General features: G+C 34.1%; 1 protein-coding gene across 1 annotated transcript in view; it reads right to left on the reverse strand.

Annotated features, from left to right (window-relative positions):
* The window catches only part of C15 (homeobox protein C15), a 94127-nt gene extending 87420 nt beyond the window's left edge, over positions 1–6707 (reverse strand). Inside the window, exon 1 of the mRNA XM_085954768.1 lies at positions 5942–6707. Coding sequence (XP_085810894.1) covers positions 5942–6617 — 676 coding nt within the window. The 5' untranslated portion in view covers positions 6618–6707. The remainder of the gene's footprint in view (positions 1–5941) is intronic.
* Positions 6708–20496: the final 13789 nt, after the last annotated feature.

A 20496-nucleotide genomic window follows, 5' to 3' on the forward strand; every position in this document is an offset into this window, starting at 1 on the left:
AATTATCGCTCCGTCTCGTGTAAATATTAATTAGACCGTCTGAGCGAGATGTCATATAATAAAAAAAATCTATCACAATCGTTTTTTTAAATACATATATGTATAGAATTAGATAAGTAACAGTGTTATTATTTTCGTAAAATTATCAAGCGCTCCGGTTCGTAAAATTTTCCATTTCAAGCGCTGCTTGTACCCTAGATACATTTTCATTATGTCGACCAATACCATTGATCCATCCATAATAAATTTAAGTTTCGCATTTAATAATTCATAGATTTGACTGTTTGATTAGCTCTAAAATTATATTGAAATGCTCACGGTAATTTAATAAACAACATTCTTTAGTTCAAGTTAAATTATCTGCATTTGCAGATAATTTAATCATTAGTTCCAGATGACTGCTTTCATAAGAACAGATATTTCGACTTCGTCTATCTAGGCTAGAGAAGGCTTTCTTCAACGCTTTTGGTAAATACAGTTTTTTGCCGGCTATTGTAGTAGGTACAGAGAAATATTGACTTAGGTATGACTACATTATAAAAATTACGCAAGCGAATGGTTTACAACTTAACATGTAAAAGGGTCAAGCCACCTTCTACGCTTGATTTCGAAAAAAGTTATGGGTATCTACTAATGGACCCAGCTTCTAAAATCTTCGAATAATAACCTATTGCTCACAGATAACTGAATCATTCACCATTAAAATTACATTCATTTTATTGATTATTTCAGGTAAATGTGGACGAAAAATTGCAATTAGAGCAGTAGCAGTTTTATTTGAAGTAGGACATACCGATATATTAAAATGAAGCTTTTTTTCACAATCTAAGTGTAAAAATACAATCAAATCATAAAATATCATGGTACTAAACCAGTCAGAACCTAAGCCCTCCAGAGACCTACCTACCTAAATCTGCCACTGATTAACGGTGATTATTACAAGTCCGTTTTCATGTAGGTACCTATATGCGCTTCCCGATTCGAGATAACGTCTCCGCATATTGTGTGAATTGAAAAATGAATACCTACTACCTACATTGCAGTAGGTAAGGGTGATTATTAGATACAAATTTGTGTTCGTATTTTGGACCTATTTAGCTCCTCATTTAATCTTGATATCGATTAAGTTTTCTGGTATGTACCTACCTATAAGTAAGTCAAATTTACCAAACCGTTACATAGGTACACCTAGATTAATTATTTTCATTATGGTTGTCTTTCCACTAGGTAGTACCTAGGTACCTACATACTCAATATTATATTTACTGTTTTTAGGTTCCCCATCGTTTTAGAGATGATTGTATTATAATTTAGGTACCTACCTATTAATGTTCCCTCTAAGGTGTGCGCGTGTCCGCGCGCACACCTACCAAAATATGTCCGCACACACGTTTTCATCCGCGCACAGTCCTCATACAAAAATATTGTGAAAGAAAGTTTCCTTTGCCAAATTATAGTTTTGCTCGAATGCACGAAACCATTACTCATTAAAAAGTCATTAAAAAAGAATTTTTTGACTTAGTCATTAAAAAAATAATGTATTTGTGGGGGGGGTGTTAATTTACCGCACCGGATGACACCAACCCTGCACAGATGCATTGATGATCCGCACACACAATAGAAAAAATAGAGGGAACGTTGCTACATTGGTTGCTACCTATATACCTATTTTTAATTGAAACGATAAACGAAAAATGTGTACCAACTCCAATTCCACTCGGTACCTATAATTTTTTGGCTTTTTATAAAAGATAGTTAGATAAATTAAACAATTAATTAACCATGTATAATAAATGATATATTTCTATGGGATTGTGGACCAAACAGCATTCAGGCAAATGCGATCTCAAAAAATCACACTTTTCTCTAATATTATCTAATGGGGAATCTTAGTCAATAAACCGATTTAGAAAATGTGTATCCAGATAGTTTGATTGTTAACGATAATTGTATCACTATAAAAGAATCTGCTACCGTAATAATGATCCGAGAGCATTTAAAAAAACATCCAGATACCTATCTACATAAGTGTCCTAAGTGATGTAGTAAGTATATATAAAACGTTTCGAGGAATATTTTTTGATCCCTGTTCGAGTTCAGTCATCACTTAATTGAATAATTACGGGTATAAAAATGTAAAGGGCCATCTTTCTTGTCTGTTGATAATAAAATTATCAAGGTAGGTGCTTACTGCTACTAAACTCTTATAATATAGGTACAGGAATAACCTGTCAATTTTTTAGATCACCTCCATTAGGTAGTATTTTTACAGCATTTTATATGTTTTAAAATTCCACATACAAATTTATATTGTACCTACATACGTGATTGAAAAAATAATTTGCCCTACTTTTCATCACTTAAGGGTAGTCATTCGTGCCTTTGAACTATTAAGTTAACATTTCGAATTTGATATTAAGACTTTCTTATTTGAGAGTGTGTCATGTATAAGTCAATTCAATACGTAGTTACCTACTTAGATTAGTTTATAAATATTCACGATATTCAACAAGTGATATTGTATAGTGTTAGAAAAAGTTCTGGAGTACGTTTCATCTTCAACAAAGTTTCAAGACGACACTTTTGCCCCACCAATGATTATACATCTTCTTCTTCGTCGAGACCTCATGACTGAGTATCGTGACCCGGATGATTTTTCACTCTGGCAGCTTTCGAAACGGCTTGGCTCCACCCTTGTCGACACTCAGCGCCACGCGGGGCTTGTGTCAGTGAAAACCCCGTGCTATTTTTGATTTTTTCCATCAATCTTGAAGGAGCTCTTCTTCGTCATCTCCGAACTGATCAAATACCATGAGTTTTTTCCTGATTGTAGGTACCTTAGTTATGTTGTGATAATGTTTGTTTCTATTTATGTAGGTACTTACTGTACTAGTACTGTAGGTGTAGGTAGTAGTTACTGATTTTTTTCTTAGAAATTTCTCTATTACGAACATAGATATAGGTAAATCATTCTAAAGAGGCACCATAGGCGTATTAAAATTGTTTTCTGCAATGCTTGTTTCTATGCTGGCAAACCACTACAACTGCATAGTGCTTTTACCGTGTCCATGGTGCCACTGTATACTGATTTACCTATACCTCGGTATTAATAAATAATATGCAATCAAACAGCTTCAGTGCCTAGTGTAATAATTAACAATTTTATTTCCTGGATAATAGATATTTGATAAGTGCCGACGGCGAATCCTATATTAGATATATTATAAAGTTATCTAAATGTACCTACTTTTACAGATTTTTTGTAAATCGGGGCACCAGCGAACCGATTTTTTTTTTGTTCAAATATCTTCAAGATGCTGCACAAATGTTTGAAAAAAAATCTTGTGGCCTACGGCGAGAAGTCATCCTTCGTGAATAGTGACGTCCGGTAGCCGCCAATTATTGTCAGAAGAGATCTTTTTAAATTTCATTCGGAAGCATCACAGACCCGTATTTACTATAGAGCAAAAGGGGCCAATGGCTGCCCAACCGGCAAGGGTCGCAAGGTCTGAAAAATAAATTAATAGACGAGTGGAAGAGTCTCTTTTCAAATTGTCACGAATTAAAAGTCATTAGGTAACGAAACACCATTGGACAGCATCAATTAATTACACGTTACACTGTATTAACCCATTTAAATTTCGATTAGGTATAAGTAAGTACCTATACCAACTTAATACATACATGTAATTATTTGAAAAAAATAATAAGCAAAGTATTCTTATAATATTATCAATTCAACCGGCGTTCACGTGGTAGAAGTCTATTTTAATGAGACCTACCCATGGAAAGATGTTTAGTTAAATCTCAAAATGTTATTGAGTTATTGACGTCGACAGCTGTTACCAACTATTGACTATAATCCCATAGCCAAAACCGGGGAACACAGAATTAATGGGAACTGAAATACCAAACGGGTGTGGAGTAACAGGCAACCGATCTCGAGTGTGGAAGAATATGGGATAAACTTTTACGCGTATCAAGAATACGCTTGTCCTTCGTTCTGACAACGGCTTACAGTTTATGCACTGACGCTTATTTAATATTGGTGTATTTTAAGGTTGCAACACACACTATTGCACGTATATAATGTTTGGTTCACTTTCATAGGACACTCACGCATTCAAAACCCTGCATCAAAATGTAGTGTATTGGGGCAGGTATAGCCTATCGGAATTGTATTTATTAATCTGTTTTGTGGTCAAAACGATTCAACTATAACTAAAACTAAAAACCCAAATGGCAAACGCTGAGTCGTCATCTGAATATCATGTCAAAAGAAGAGGATGTGTTCTCTGAAACATATCTGCTTTACCTTACTTACAATGGTTGCAACGGCAGTTGCCCGGTGAGGTTTCCGGGTTTCAGGTTTAATAATATGTATTAGAATTTAAAATTGGGGTACGGAAAAGTTTTATTTCTATTGACTTAACATCTTCAATAATTATTAAAATAGTTTTTATAGAGGGTTAATAAATAGGTTGACATCTACATTAATTAGATCCTGTTTTAATATGTTGCTTTTGTGAGTCTCGAATATGTATTAGCCCAGTGTAAATCCGGTCCAGATCAGTACTCAAAGGCCTGGGATAGATAAACCGTAAATCATTAGACGACGCAACGGGTCAAAAGTCATAATAATATCTTATTAACTAATCAATGTTTTTATTTAAGAATAAAATACGTGTGTAGGTATTATATTAATTCAGCACATAGGTAGGTAAAGAATTATATATACTCAGTAGTTAGTGTATCTACTCACTAGGTTTTCTAATTCTGGAATACGTAGGTACCTAACTACATACTGCTCGATATTTAAGCTCGAAATCGCACATAGTTTAATATGATTTTTGTTAAAAAGGCATTTTTCGTCAAGTACCTACAATAAAAAACGTGCTTAGTTTCTAAATAAAAAAAATATAAAGATATTAGAAGTAGTATAATTTTCTAATTTTCAACAAAATCAATCAATATTGTGCTACATAAGTTGTTGAATGGGTTTTTTTTTTGTTGGTGTTTATAATTAATTCATAATATCATGCCGGAAGGTACCTACCTACCAACCAATCAGTTAGAGTTAGATAGTAAAACAAATTTTAAACTATACGAAAATTTATTATGTAATTTTGATAGGCCCAGGATTCCAGGATTTAAAAATACTAATACCTACCGTACCTAATCCCAAATTTTCAAAAAATTTCCAGTAGGTACCTACTGCAATTCCAAAAAAGTACGTAAGTATATATCTAGATAATATAACTTAGGTCTTTTTCAGTATTTTTGTTGACTTAATTTGTTTAAATATTAAATATACCCATAAATAGGTAGGTACCTATCTAGTATCCTACTCATTGAAGTCTCAGGTTAAACTACATCCCTTAGGCAGAGTCAATTGCCACCCTTATATTCGATTAAGATTGAATAGCACCAAAATTTTTAAATGAAATTACATAAGGCTATCATTCCGAAATATACCTACCTACTTATTTTGAGAAACAATTAAATTGCCGATCATTTTGATATCGCGTAAAAAAGCAGCGTTTTTAATTATAGTAGGTACTTACCTATGTACATATAGGTAGCTTTTATATTTAATTTATAGTGCATAATATAATTATAATATAAGTATAGATAGGTATCCAACCTATATACCATTACCTACTTAAGTAGATACTTACCTCGTTGATTTTTCACTTTCAAATTATGAACATTTTATTATGTGCTTTTTTCTTCCTCGCGACATCATTGTACTTATATTTACCGATTAAGAATGTCGGTTACCGACCTCCTAGTAGGTAATTGAATCATATTTTATTTTTAACCATGCTATAATAGATATTATTTAATATGTTAGATTTCTATGGCTAGTTAATTCGTATGCTTATTATAATATTAATTGTCATAATAGGTTTAAGAAAACAAATACAAAAATATCACTTACCATTAAGTCTATCTTTGACGACCTGGTGCGCGAAAGCCGCAGCCGCCGCCTGTCGTGGGTCTAACGAAAGGCCCCAAGGAAGACCCCCCATCGCCCTCTGCGCCGGCACCCTCAAAACGCCTCCTCCGCCACCATAAAGTCCGTAACCAACCCCCATAGGTCCCATAAAACAGTTCGGTATGCCACCCTCCCGCAATCTCCTATATTCTTCCCTAGCATTGTCCATTTCACTATTTTCCACACCATTTTCAGGCTCTCTCAGTCTTCTAAATTCTTCTCTACCCGTTTCCGAGTCATTGTCATTATCATTATCACTTCTTAATCTTCCTTCTTCATCAGTTGTATCTTCATTTGAGTCTCTTCTATGTATTCTGTCCATTAAATCATCGACACCTCTTCTAGCTGCGTTGACAATACTTTTCTCGTCATCGAATGATTTCCCTAGTAATCTTGATATACTGAAAGGTAAGGATATCTGCGCGGGGTGTGTTTGAGGATTCGTTAGATGATTTCTGTGAATCTCAGGTGATGTCGAGTGGATGTCATGCCGATTATTAGGGCTGTATGGTTCAGTTCTATCCGACTCTCTGTCGGACAGATCGCCATTGGCAGATAACCTACTATCGGTGTCCACGTTGATCTCCTCTTGTTCATCTTCTGAATGAATTGACGACATTTTCACACACTGTGTATTTCACTTAATTTAATTTGGTCCGTGTATTATTTTTATTTAGTATTTTTCATCGCCCCCATCCATAGCTAGTACCTATTTGATTAGATACGTAATAACATAATTATTCCATATTCTAGGTATATGGACCTAATATCGTTTATAATAGGTACCTTTATTCTCTCAAAGATAATACAGAAATGTAAAATATACCTATCATGGGCCCCACATCCTGAAGCGGGCCCCCAGGCTAGGATCTTTGGCGCCCCCCCTAACCTATCGCTAAGGATAATGGCAATATGACGCTCTACAGTAGTGTTTTTCAAATGGTGTAGGTACGCGATAAAATTAATGTGTATATTTAGTGTTTTGTGTATATTTCAATACCTACATCCATTTTAATTATGGAGTTGTCGAGTATCGATACACAATTAAAAATTATATCGTGCAACTACATAATTTAAAATAATAACATTATGGAAGGAAAATAGCTCCGCAGGCGACTTTTTTGCTATTATAGCAAATTTGTGATGTGTGTTTATCTCACTTATCTGGTCGACTCACCGCGCCGGGCCCCCAGGCTAGAGCCCCCCCTTGTGGGGGTCATGGTACCTATTATACCTACCTACCTACTATTAGGTAGACATTTTCTTCTGAAATATAAAATTTCTGCCAATCACGAAATCTTTGTGAGATTATTGGAATTCGATTTTAATTAGGAATATAATATTATCTATATTCTATGTGATGGATAAATAGAACTATATTGCTAAATGTCAATAAAAAGAAAATAGTCGAATTATATTTATGTAGGTAGGTACCTACTTACCTTCTAAAAGATAATTTTGCCTAAAATTATGATTTTATTCTCTTTTTTGTATTTTATATTAAAAAGAAAGAGAATGTCCGTTTGGCTCATTAAATTCAAAATCAATTTTATTTTTTTCACGCAGATGAACACAATTAAAAAATACAACAAGTAGTTAGGTACCAACTAATTCTTTAAATCATTATTGATTTTATCAAATATTTAGGTTCATACCTGCCTCATTCTGTATTTTGTGATGGGTAGCGTCTTAATTATAATAGTTATGTAGATACTTTTTAATATTTATAAGTAATGGGTATCTATAAATATGTAGGGGCCTATAATATACCATTCAGTAAGTAGGAGTAAGTAGGTACCAAACTATAGTTTGTAAGTATAGGTATAATAAGAAAACTATTTTCTATGATTAATAGATACATAGATATTATAATATAGATAGGTAGGTACATAAATACCATATCTATTTATCGGTAGCCTATCTATATTTACTGACCGCACTTATACACTTACATTTAAGTACAATTTCTATTAATATTCGAAAAAAAATTTTTTGTTCGACTGAGAACTGGACTAGGATGGAAAGGCCTGGAATCTGGAGATGAGTGGCTGGTGACAGAAGCCAGTAGAGAAAACTTGTCAACAATATATCGTGGGTCGTTTTTCAAGAGTTTTACTTTCTGTTACTTTGGCATTAATTACTCAAGGCCCACTATAGTCAGGCCGTGACACAAAACTTTAAACTTCAATGGTATGTAATGTTTGTTATTGCTCGTACATCGAATAGGTACAATATTGTAAAACTGTTTGTGAAAAATGATGATTGGTGCATATTGAAATCAATGATAATCAAATATTTAATAATAATCTTTTCTAATAATTTGATTGAAATATGCAATCAAAATTTTTCATTTATTTACCGCAATCAATAACTAGCACTACGATCGTCATTCATAATTCAGTGCCACGACTTGAATATAGTCGTCTTCGGGCAATACTGGACCATTAAGTTAATTAAGATAGGTAGGTAGGTACCTATGTAGGTAGATACCTTCTGAATAAATTTTGTAATAATTGTTTATATTGTGTAGTAGGTGTCTGTAAAAACAGTTTTTTGGCTTTTAATAGGTATAAATATAGGTACCTACATACACCTACCTACCCCAACTTAATAGATAGGTACCTACCCATTATTTTTATCATGCTTCATGTTTTCTATCTTATAGGTATCTCCCACATCTTTTTTATAAAGTTATCTAAGTTTCGATCTAGGTACGAGTACCTACTTACTATTTACCTCCATTCCACATTTCAAATTTAGTAAAAATGTACATGTTTTAACTTTTATAAATCTATTAAGTACCTACTTATCTAATACGTATCTACATTTTTTGTAAACCTATATTCCTATATTTGCGACAATTTACACCCAAGTTGGTAGGTAAGTATTTAGGTACCTACCTATGTACCAAAATAAATATATAGCTGGATATGTAGATACCTACCAAAATATAATAAGTATGTATATATCTGTACTTAGCAGTAGCGAAGGGTGGAGGTAGGCTTTTAAGATCCGCCATAAATAGTGCACATTACACTTTGTTTGTCATATGTATTTGTTTTTATTAACTACCTACAATGTAGGTACAGATGGTATTGGTTAGTTTTTTAAAATCAATTAAACCCTGCCTAAATCAAACCATAATAGTCGTTGCATATTTTGGGCAATACGACAAAATTGTGCACACTTTTTTATTCATATTTATTTTGTTTTCGTTGAATTAAGAATAAGTATTTATATCTACATACTATATTGTTGGTTCATTTTTTAAATTCATTAAGCCCTGCCTAACCAAACTATACTAGATAAAAAATATTATTCTATCTATAAAATATTCAAGGTTATGTATGATTTAATTGCATAATTTTAGATATTTTATAGATAGACGAGTATTTTGTGATTATTAAGTATCTATGTATGGTATGGTTTAATTGTAGTTATTTAAAAAACTAACCAACACCATCTCTTAATTATTGTAGTCTTATTTCAATGAAAATAAATACCTACGTATGACTGACAAAGTTCAGTGTGCACCATTTATGGCGGATCTTAACAGCCCACCTCCACCCTTCGCCACTGATACTCAGGTATTTAATTGGTTGAGTCACTAGGTATAGATAGAAAATAATAAGTAGGTAAGTAACTGTGTTATATTTATAAGTACCTACCTACACAAGCAGACGCATGGCTTTCCATACCCATAAGCTTCCTTTCAGATTAAATATTAATTTAAAAATAACCAAGTAGATAGGTAGGTAGGTACTCACAAGAAACTCTATTTAATAAATTAAGTTGCTTATTTTTTTAATAAGTTTTGTTTTGGCAATGAATTAGGTAGGTACCTTAAATTCTTATTAGTGTTTTAAAAAATCCATTAATATAATATTAAATCCATGAAAGCGTAGCACCTCACTATTGTTTTTGAAAAAATTCAATTTGTTTTAAAATAGTTCTTTTAACGTGTCATCTCAATATAAACTGTTCACTGAAATGTTTATTGTGTAAACAAAAATAATCACTGAATAATAAACTGTAAAACGAAATATTTCACGACTCAGCGTTCTTTTATTTATTTATTTTTGATTACATCAGATTCGAACATCTGTCAAACTCCGTTCCGCTTGCGTTCATCGACTAACTTCGCAGCCAACTAGAACTTAACTGGATTGTTAGCGATTCCCATACCCGAACAGCGTGAGTCACTTTTAAAAAGAACGAAGCCTCCGAGAGAGAGAAACCCGATTGAAAACGCCGCACCCCACGCGCGTTAGAAGAGTCCACACAAACCACGCGTCGTTTTCCTCTGTGGAATTGTACATTTTAATTAGGGGGTGGATGTATTTGGTGTGATTGATGTATTATTTATGTTTAAAAAAGCAATGTATTTTAGTTAAGTGTTGTACGCAAGGATTTCTGTAAATGTAATCACGTAAGCATGAAATTAAATCAGTTAAGCTGATTGTGAATTGAACGAAACAATGAGAATTACTAAATTGCGTCATGTTATTCTCATTTTGAAATTGAGATAACGTTGGGAATGGTAGTTTTTTTTATCTAAAGCTACGTCATTATTTCACTTATTTAATGACATTAATCTGTATAAACTTTCTGTTTAAGTAACCTGCAAAACATAGATACCATGTTTATGTGTGTGTGTGTTTTTTTTTCTAATAAGACTGAATGTCAATTATTAGGTAGGTACCTTTCAATGATAGATTCAAGCAGTTTTAAGGCCCTGTCGCCAATTGAGGTTGTAGATGTAGATATTTGACCGTTTTTGAGGTCTTCCCCCCTTTGAATATTATGGCAAGCTTTTAAGTCAGGATTTACATTTCTTATTTTAAAACAATCCATACCGTGTAGTCGTATATTTGAATTAATGAGATTATTGTTTACTGCATTACGTAAAATAACTAGATACTCACTACGTATTTGTTAAATATCACTGAGTTTATATAGGTGGGTACCTACCTATAAAATATACAAAACATATATAAAGCTTACGTCTTACCTACCTACTCACTGAAGAACCGAACCCAATAAGAATGTAGGCACCTACTATAATATACAGTACGTAGTTTAAAGACCGGCAACTATAACTTGAGGCGTAAGGAGGTACCTACCTAAGTTCCTAGTATTAGCAAAGACTCTATACCAGATGTTCGCAACATTTATCCCGCGGAGGGCGCAATACAATTTTATTTAAATCGCCATGGGTGGGTAGGTAGATATAGTTTGTCCGATTAAAGACTTAATAACTTACAAATACCTATATATAGGTAGATATACTTATACTTTTAGTATATAGCTCACAAGCATAATTTGCTACTAATCAATATTGCGTCCTACGTAAGATACCTTTTTACAGTTCACGAGACAAATTTATAAGGAAAAAATATTTGTTAGGTAGGTACCTATCCGAATTCAAGGTTAAAAGAAATATTGCATTGGCATGTTTTTGTCAACAAATTGCCTCTCTGCTCTGTATGTAGGTAGGTATATATTATATTTACTACATATACGTTTACCTTGACTTAGGTATAAAGAAAATAATCTATTACGAATATTTGCAATAATTATTCACACAAATATTTACCTAATGAAAATTTATATAAGTGAGTAGGTACCTACGTAATGTGTCTGTATTTAAATAAGGCATAGCATGAGGAAACTAGGCACATTTAGATATGAAAAGTATTTCATTAGGATTATTCGATTCATGTGATTGTGGATATTTCGATAGGTGCCTAATCTTCAAAATTCATTTTAAAATATATGAAAAGCTCCAACGACCGCTAGTACCTACCTTCTGAAATTATCCACAATTCATTCTCTAATTTGTAATGCGAGAGAGCGTCATACACCCAAGCAATAGTAATTGGGCATAGGTAGATATATACCTAGATAGGTCGGTACCTACCTACTCACTTTTTTCAAACCTCAGATGGCTATTTATTTTGAATTTTCATAGGTATTAATTTAATTAAATGATTAAAGCAAGGTACTTACCAAGGAGCTTACATACCTAAGGGGATTGTGGTCCTTGGATTCAGACCCCCCCCCCCCTCACCAGAAGAAAAAATAATCACATTTATTTCGGTGAATGAAATATGTATTAGGTACCTACCTACCTACTTTTCTTCATTGGGTAAAAACCGAGAAGAGTCTGTTTCGAATTTGATGGTCACTCGGGAGATTCTCATCATCCGCCTTCATTCCCACGTATATTCTCTAAATAATATAATGAGATTATCTAGGTATTCGGAATGTATCTATATTATTTAGTAAGCAGGATGAGACCGAACATCAGTAGCACCGGCTGGTTTTGGATAGCCCCCTTCAGCCCGGACAAAAATCAATAATAAAGTTTCATATTACGGACATTCCTTGGAAACGGAGCCTTCTAACAATTGTATTCTTCTGTGTGAGCAACTGACATAGGATACCTATACCAGGGTTAGTTAACATTTTTATGCTTACCTATGTATTTAATTAGGTATCTACCAAAAAAAATAAAGTTTGAAAATAACTTTTAGACCAGACGGAGAGCTTTTGTTCTTCCTCTTCCGGCCTATTTTTTTTAACAAAATTCTGAATAGTCTTCTTCACTTAACCTCTTCTTTGCTTCTCGTCAAATATTTCTAGCTTACAATTTGAATAGACTATTCCATTCCCAATCAGTATACGCGTTTTTTAAATCTCCTGCCAAATACATATCTTACATTTTTTTGATTTTGTTGAACTCGATCTCGAAACTTGTTAGATTTTACAGCATTATCTATTATGCATTTCTAACAATCTAGATGTTTAGGTACACTAAAACACTATTGTACGACAACATCTTTTTGGCTACGTGTTAATACTGTGAACTAACATGCTTCACGCTAACGGAATTCCATTATAAATTAACAAGCTCCTCCCATTAAGTAGACAGCAGCGCCTAGAAGTGTAGCCAAGAAGATGTTGTCGTACAATAGGTACCTATATCTAAAAAAAGCCAAGTTTGCAACGCTCCTACGTCAACCAGGACGTGCTGCGTGCTAATGGTTGAGGTTTTACAAGGTTCAATAATTCATTCAAAATTACCTCACGTCTGGCGCGCACGCCGTAGGTTCGCCACCGCCGACATATACGTACAAGTTTATATTGCCAGTGAACTTTTAAATATACCTACCTACCTATTTCCTACATATTTCTAATAGGCATCTACGGGACGCGTAGATTTTTCGACCAACTCCGTATACTTACCTATTTAAAGTACCAAGGTAGGTATTAAGACCGTTCAATGCTAAGTTTAACGAATTTTTGGAGGGCACCGTAAATATAGGTTTCATTAGGTAAAGTAGTGACTCTGACTTTTTGCTGCCCCTGGAATCCTGCCGCCCCGGTGCTTCGGCGCGTTTCTAATTTATATCTACCTATCTATATCTAGCTTATCACGTGGCTTCTCAGTCGCGTATCTAAAAACCTCGCCAATTAGATAGGTACACAGTAATAAAACAAGGATAAAAGTACCTACCTACTTTTATAATAGGTATAGGGCTCAGTTTTGTTGACAATTGTAGAAAATACAACCCTCCTCCACCTGTGGGTCTATTCTATACTTATCGACGGCTAAAGTGATAAAGTAATAAATATTATCAAACTTAGGGTAGGTTTATATCAAAGTATTAGCACGTATTGTAACAATTACAATAAGTTGGATGTAATTGTTGCAATAAGTGCTAAATTTTAACAGCAGCAAGAGAGGTGCTGTTAAAATATAGCATTTATTGCAACAATTACAAACATATAATTGTAATTGTTACAATAAGTGCTAATACTTTGATACAAACCTACCACAAGTTTGATAATATGTATCACTTTAGCGGTCGATAAGTATAGAATAGACCCACTGATCGCGGACTGCGGTAGCGCCACTGGCTATAGGTAAGTACCTACCCAGAATTAAATTATACAATCTTGTCCCAGTTGCCATATCGATAGACATATCAAATCATTGCACTGGCTTAAATTCCTTGCTCATGCATGATAGCTATGGAAAAGAAAGAATCCACATCCTCACCACTTTGGATATAGATTTATATAACGAATAAAATAGTTTTTTGTAAATATGAAAGAATATGAAATATTATTACAATCGGCAACAAAAGAAAATCATGCTTCATTCTCAAGCCTTCCGTAGCGTATCACCCCCTCCGCGTCAGAAAACATTGTCGCCATGGAAACGGATTCGGCCAATCAGGGATAGGCTCCGCCTATTAAAGTCACTCCCACAGTTAGCAGTGATTGGCTGACAGGGTCAGATTGGATTATTAAACGGAATTGGATGAAGAGAGTGGCTATTATTATAAAAGAGCCTGAGATGGGTCTACGCGGCGTAGCTATTAACACGTCGTGGACGGGTTGGTACATTTATTAATTTGCTTATTTTAATTTTGGATATTAATTTCAACCAGTGGCGTGCATAATATATTTTATATGGGCTTGAATATAATTAGGTAGACTACGACGACTAATTAGATTGGAACCTATTGTGGATTCACGTTACTCTCATAACAAGGCCAACTATATTCAGACCATGCCACTGAATTGCAAGTTATGATTGTAGTGCAAGCTAGTGATTATTTTCGAATGGAATCCGATGACATGTTCACAATACTTAAATGAATTTTTTCGATTACACATTTCGTTCAAATAATTACCATTCATACCAACGGTTTTGTGTCACGGCCTGACTATAGTGGGCCTTGTCTCATAAATAGGTTGACGACTATCATTATTATTTTGGGTGCGATTTTATAGCTCTGTATGCTGTGGTAACGACTCTAAAGAGAGTCGGGAGAGAGCTCCAAATATTGCTGCAAAAACGTCAGCTGCAATGTGCCCACTAAACTTTGTGGAATTTGCAAATGTTCAATTAAACCCTGCTAAAAACCAACCAAAATATAGGTAAGTAGGTAGGTACTTAGGTAGGTATATTACCTAATTAGATTTCAAAAAATATTCTTCTATCTGTAATACCTATCTACTTAAAGATACCTACTTATCTAAAATTATGCAATTCAATCATACTTAGGTATTGTACGAAAACATTTTCTTGGCTACGTGTTAAAACTGTGAACTAACATGCTCCGCCCATCGCAATTCCATTATAAGCTCCTTCAATTTAGTAAACAACAGCGCCTGGAAACGTAGCCAAGAAGATGTTTTCGTACAGTACATGGATACTTTTAGATATTTTATAGATACAAGGGGGATCATCTGCAATTTGTATTCTTAGTTCAAAGATAACAATAATTATTATTACCAAAATTATGACTAATAAATTTTAGTGCCCACTATTTTTATTGGATCTCCACAGCCTACCTTCACTGTGACATATCTTAAAAAACACATTTTTAATACGTGTTTAAGTTTATCCCATAGTTAGGTAGGTATTTCTCCTCACTCGAGAATTAAACCTTATTTCTACCACACTCAGAAGGTAGGGTACTTTCCATTACTTCTGTCTACATTTTAGTTTCTGGTCAAAAATATTTGGACAAGATACTTATGTTAAAAGCTGTTTTCATTTTGTTAGTCTAAATACCTACTCTAAATTCTAAATTTAAAAGAAAAACTGTTTTGGGGACGCGTTTCTGTAGGTCCTTACGTAGGTACCCTATCTACGCCACTGTCACATCTTTGTAATAATTATATTTCCTATTAATGACTGCAACTTATTCTTCGTATGTAGGTACCTACCTACCTACCTATCTAAATGATAGTTCGATAGGTAGGTACCTACTAGGTAATCTGGTTGCATATACCTACTAATCATCCTAATCTATTATTTTTCTAAAAACTTTAATGCTTATTACGATCCCGTTCTGTTCAGGCACCTACCTACTTAGAATTTGATATTTTAAATTATACATCTCCCAGATATTGATTTGCAATATCCGGTATTTTATGACGGCTTTGAATCGAATAAAACAAGGTTTCTCAAAGTGTGTAGTGAATGAGGCAGGTACCTATACTTGTTAGTGTTTACTTGAAAAAAAAACTATTGTGTATCTATTGAAGATTGCCGAATACATGCCTAATCAATTTGACATTTTTGTTGCATACCTAAGTATCAAAAAAATATTTATACTTAATTATTAAATAATAATTATGTCCGACTCCTAATTTTTTTGTGATAGGTATTTAATTAGCGTGTAAAAATGCAAGAGAGCAAAATAACGGCCACTTTTATTTGTGTGATAATATTGTTTTGTTTAATTTGTATACGATGGCCGCGTGGCTTAAGCGCCGGTATGTGGTGTCGAAGGTCCCAGGTTCGAATCCTGGGTCTGGCAAGTACACATATTGTTTTTCAATTTGTGTATGAGTCAGGGTATGGACCTAATAGGTTGAGCAAGTGGCTGACATCCATTTTTCGTAAAAATAAAATCTGTTAATACAAACCACCACTCTGTGGAGGCCCATATGATCCTATTAGGATCGGACATGGAACAATAATAAAAAAAAAAATTGTTTTGTATTGCATTACCTATGGTACCAATGAGCTAATTTTAAATAGGTTACTGGTCCTGCGAAGCTATTTTAAACACAAGACGACTGTTGATGGTAGTTTATCATATACCTACCTATAGGTATGTATTGAGGCGGTTAATTGTTACGATAAGTTAACCGTCTAATGCCGGGTCCACACCGAAAACAAGTCGCGCGACAACTCGTTAAATTTTACGATAAGCATGATAATTATCGTAAAATTTCTTAAGCAATTATGATAATTATCGTAAAATTTAACGAGTTGTCGCGCGACTTGTTGCCGGTGTGGCCGCACTTTAAATGCCAAACTCAATCGGTACCTACCTACTTACATAAATATAATAAAGTTATAATATTTATCACTTTAACCGTCGATAGGTGCCTTTTGTATAGAATAGACCCCCTGAATAGCATTAGGTATTTGAAATACCTACATCATTCTTGAGTTTTCCAGTTTATGATTTTTAGTTTTTGAGTTTAACAGTTTTATGATTTTATCGCACAAAGGTCCCACGTTTTAATTAAAGTTTTTATACTTAGGTAGGTACTAGTCAAATATTAAATTTGATTGAAAATGAAAACAGACTTTACAATTAAGTATACCTACTAGAACCATCATAACTTGGCTGCGATTTCATAGCGCTATAGGATTGCAGTGTTATGGTCATGGCCCCCACATCCTGAAGCGGGCCCCCTTCCTATCGCTAAAGATAAAGTAGCGTTTTCCAAATGGTTTATGCCGTAAAATTAATGTGTAGATATATTTAATGATTTTTTTGTATATTTTAATACATCTATTTGAATTACGGAGTTGTCGAGTATCCATATACAATTAAAAATTGTATCGTATAGCCACATAATTATAAATAATAATATTATTGAAGAAAAATACCGCACTTATCCGGTCGATTCGCCACGCCGGGCCCTTCCTGAGCCCGCCCCCCCAGGCTAGATCCCTGTCAGCTCCCTTTTGTGGGGGCCATGGTTATGGTCGTTATGGACTATAGCGGGGGTCGGGGGCGTACTATTAATAAGTGCGGAGGGATCTGTAGTTCTCCAGATCACTTTTATGACGTCCGTAGCCAAGATATAATGCTTGGATTATTTTTAATTAATTATTTTTTTAATTTATCGAATAATTCACAAGATTTAAGAATGTACCTAATATTCCAAGTATTATGTACTATTATTTGATTATGTTTACGAAAGTCACTAAGGCGAGCCCCACCCCCTCCAGATTTCCATAGGGCCCATTCGGTCCTTCAGAACCTAAAATACATTCGTCAAATAATGTAGATTTGCTTTTCATACTGTCATTCCTATGTTATATATATTTTTTTTATTTTATGAAAGTATGATAGGCATAATGCACAGTAGCGTCACTCGATAGTGAAATAAAAAAAACCCTACGCACGTGGATGAGTCGCTCCCTGGTGAGATGAAAAATTAGGTAGGTACCTAAGTAATACTTTACTAAGTAGGTAGGTAGGTACCTATATTATGTCTGAGGTGAGAAGTCGAAGTGGGAGAATATGAATATGTTTGAGAACCATTTCAGCGAACGATATAACGTAATTGGCCATTTGCGCAAATGTTAACGTCACGTAAACCATTTTGATGGCAATAAATAATAATAAAAAATGTATCGGCGCCGTAGTTTTATTTTGCCAGACCGCTTCTTTTGTTTTACATTATTTCAAATAACTTAAAATAAATGTAACAAAAGTATTCAGATAACAACTAACTAGGCACGATTGGTAAAAAATAACAGTGCGGTGCCTTTGCCTTATAAACATGAAATGATTTTCATTTATTTTGCACAAAATACCTACCTCCCCAACAAATAGTACCTATCTACAATTTATTAGGAAAGTAGATCAATAGTTAAATATCTACTTACTACAGGGTAGATGTCTACTTAGGTATACCTATCTAAGTAGATAGGTACGTAGGTATATCGATACAGCAAAGCATTAGTAGGTTAACGTTTTTGTTAGCAACCTACATACAGCCATACACTGATGTGCCACATAAATAGATAATAATACTATTTATAAGGTATTTAATAATTAAGTATTGTAATACACTCCGCGTTCTACCCCACGTGGATTAAGTATCATGTATCGATCATCATACATTTTCTCTCAATTTGCATGTTACCTACTTAGAATTAGAATTAGAGATAGGTACCTACCTACCTATATTATTGAGCTACATATTAAATATTGACAATAATTGTTTCGGGCATATGAGCCCATCGTCAAAACACAAGAAGATATAAGAAATACGATACGAAGTTGTAAGTACCTACTCGTAAGTTTTAAAATTATCTATTAACGGTAAAAATATTCGTCAATGGTAAAATATTCATAGGTTAGGTACCTACATACATCCACTGCTTAAGTAAATAGTTCCTCTTATCATCCCTTCTAGTCCTTAATGTCCAGCATTTTCTGTGAGCATTATCAGTTTGATAATATGGTGGGTTTGGTGGAAAATATAAATTGGAAAGACCTTAAAAAACAATGAACAAGGAAGCATAGGCAAAAGAATGATTCGCGGTATTAGGTACCTAATTTTCGTTAAACCAGTTTTATCAGTTAACATTTATAAAAATTCCCACACAAAGATCTAAAATTTCCCATTTGGGTACCTACCTAAGTACCTATATAAAAAAGGTAGTTCAGAATTAGCATATATTTTCTGTATAAGATAAGATTAACCTGATTAAAAGTGGTTAACCATCAACACACAATTAATAAATAATCAAAAATTAAAAATACCTAGGTAAAAATACCTACGCAGAACCTATCGCAAGTACTTACATATATTTTTACCGAAATCTTAACGCAAAACAAAATAGAGTCGCATGCGACTTTTTAGTATTTATGGAACAAATTCCTACTTATGCATAAAAGCATATGAAAATGTTACTTTTCATCACAATTTAAGAGTAGTTGGCGACCGTCTAAAAATAACCTGACATCCCCCTCGAATCTAAGCTCTAAAGTCCAGGCAGTGCCACCAAAAAACCTTTCACGTGCCATAAGTTATGGACCACTGCATTCTGGAGCTCCTGGAGTCGTCGTACCTACCCATAGCCTCCACATCCTGCAGCGGGCCCCCAAGCTACGATCTCTGACGCCCCCCCCTACCTATCGCTAAGGATAAAGGCATTGTGATGCTCTACAGTAGCGTTATCCAAATGGTGTACGCGGTAAAATTAATGTGTATATTTAGTGTTTTTTTGTATATAGGTACACATCCATTTGAATTATGGAGTTGTCGCGTATTGATATAGGTACAATTAAAAATTGTATCACAACCACATAATTGTAAATATCTAATAATATTATTGGAAGGCAAATAGCGCCGCAGGCGACTTTTTACTATTAAATCAAATTTGTGATATGTGTTTATCTCACTTATCTGGTCGACTCGCCTTGCCGGGCCCCTCCTGAGCCCGGTCTCCCAGGCTAGAGCCTTGTCAGCCCCCCCTTGTGAGGGTCATGCCTATATCACTATCTATACCTAAGTAGATATAGGTATAAATATTTAATTTTTTATTGATGGTTTAAATTTTCTGCAATGAAATTCAACACACGCCACTGATATTATCTTAAGTAGATTTTCGTACTTGAGTTTTAATACCAAAGCAATATAATTTCAAGAAATAGTCGCTTGGTATGGAATCTATGGATGGTCAGAAACTATGCTCTCAAACCGAAGTTCCTAATATAATTTTGTGAAATAATACTTTAGCAACTAACCAGCGATGAATGCATAGTCCGATTCGTTTCCTTGCTACAATTTCAATTAGGTATTATTACATTAAAACTTAAAACAATACTTTTGTAGGACAGATACTTAGGTACGTATAATTAAGTCTTTTTGTTCGTATTATTATAACAGTAACTATTAATAACCATTTTAGATAGATAGGCCAAAGGCACGGGTAC

This window comes from Rhyacophila brunnea, unplaced genomic scaffold (assembly GCF_057557595.1).
Source record: "Rhyacophila brunnea isolate RB1 unplaced genomic scaffold, BYU_Rbru_1.0 scaffold_4, whole genome shotgun sequence".
Classification (NCBI taxonomy): Eukaryota; Metazoa; Arthropoda; class Insecta; order Trichoptera; family Rhyacophilidae; genus Rhyacophila; species Rhyacophila brunnea.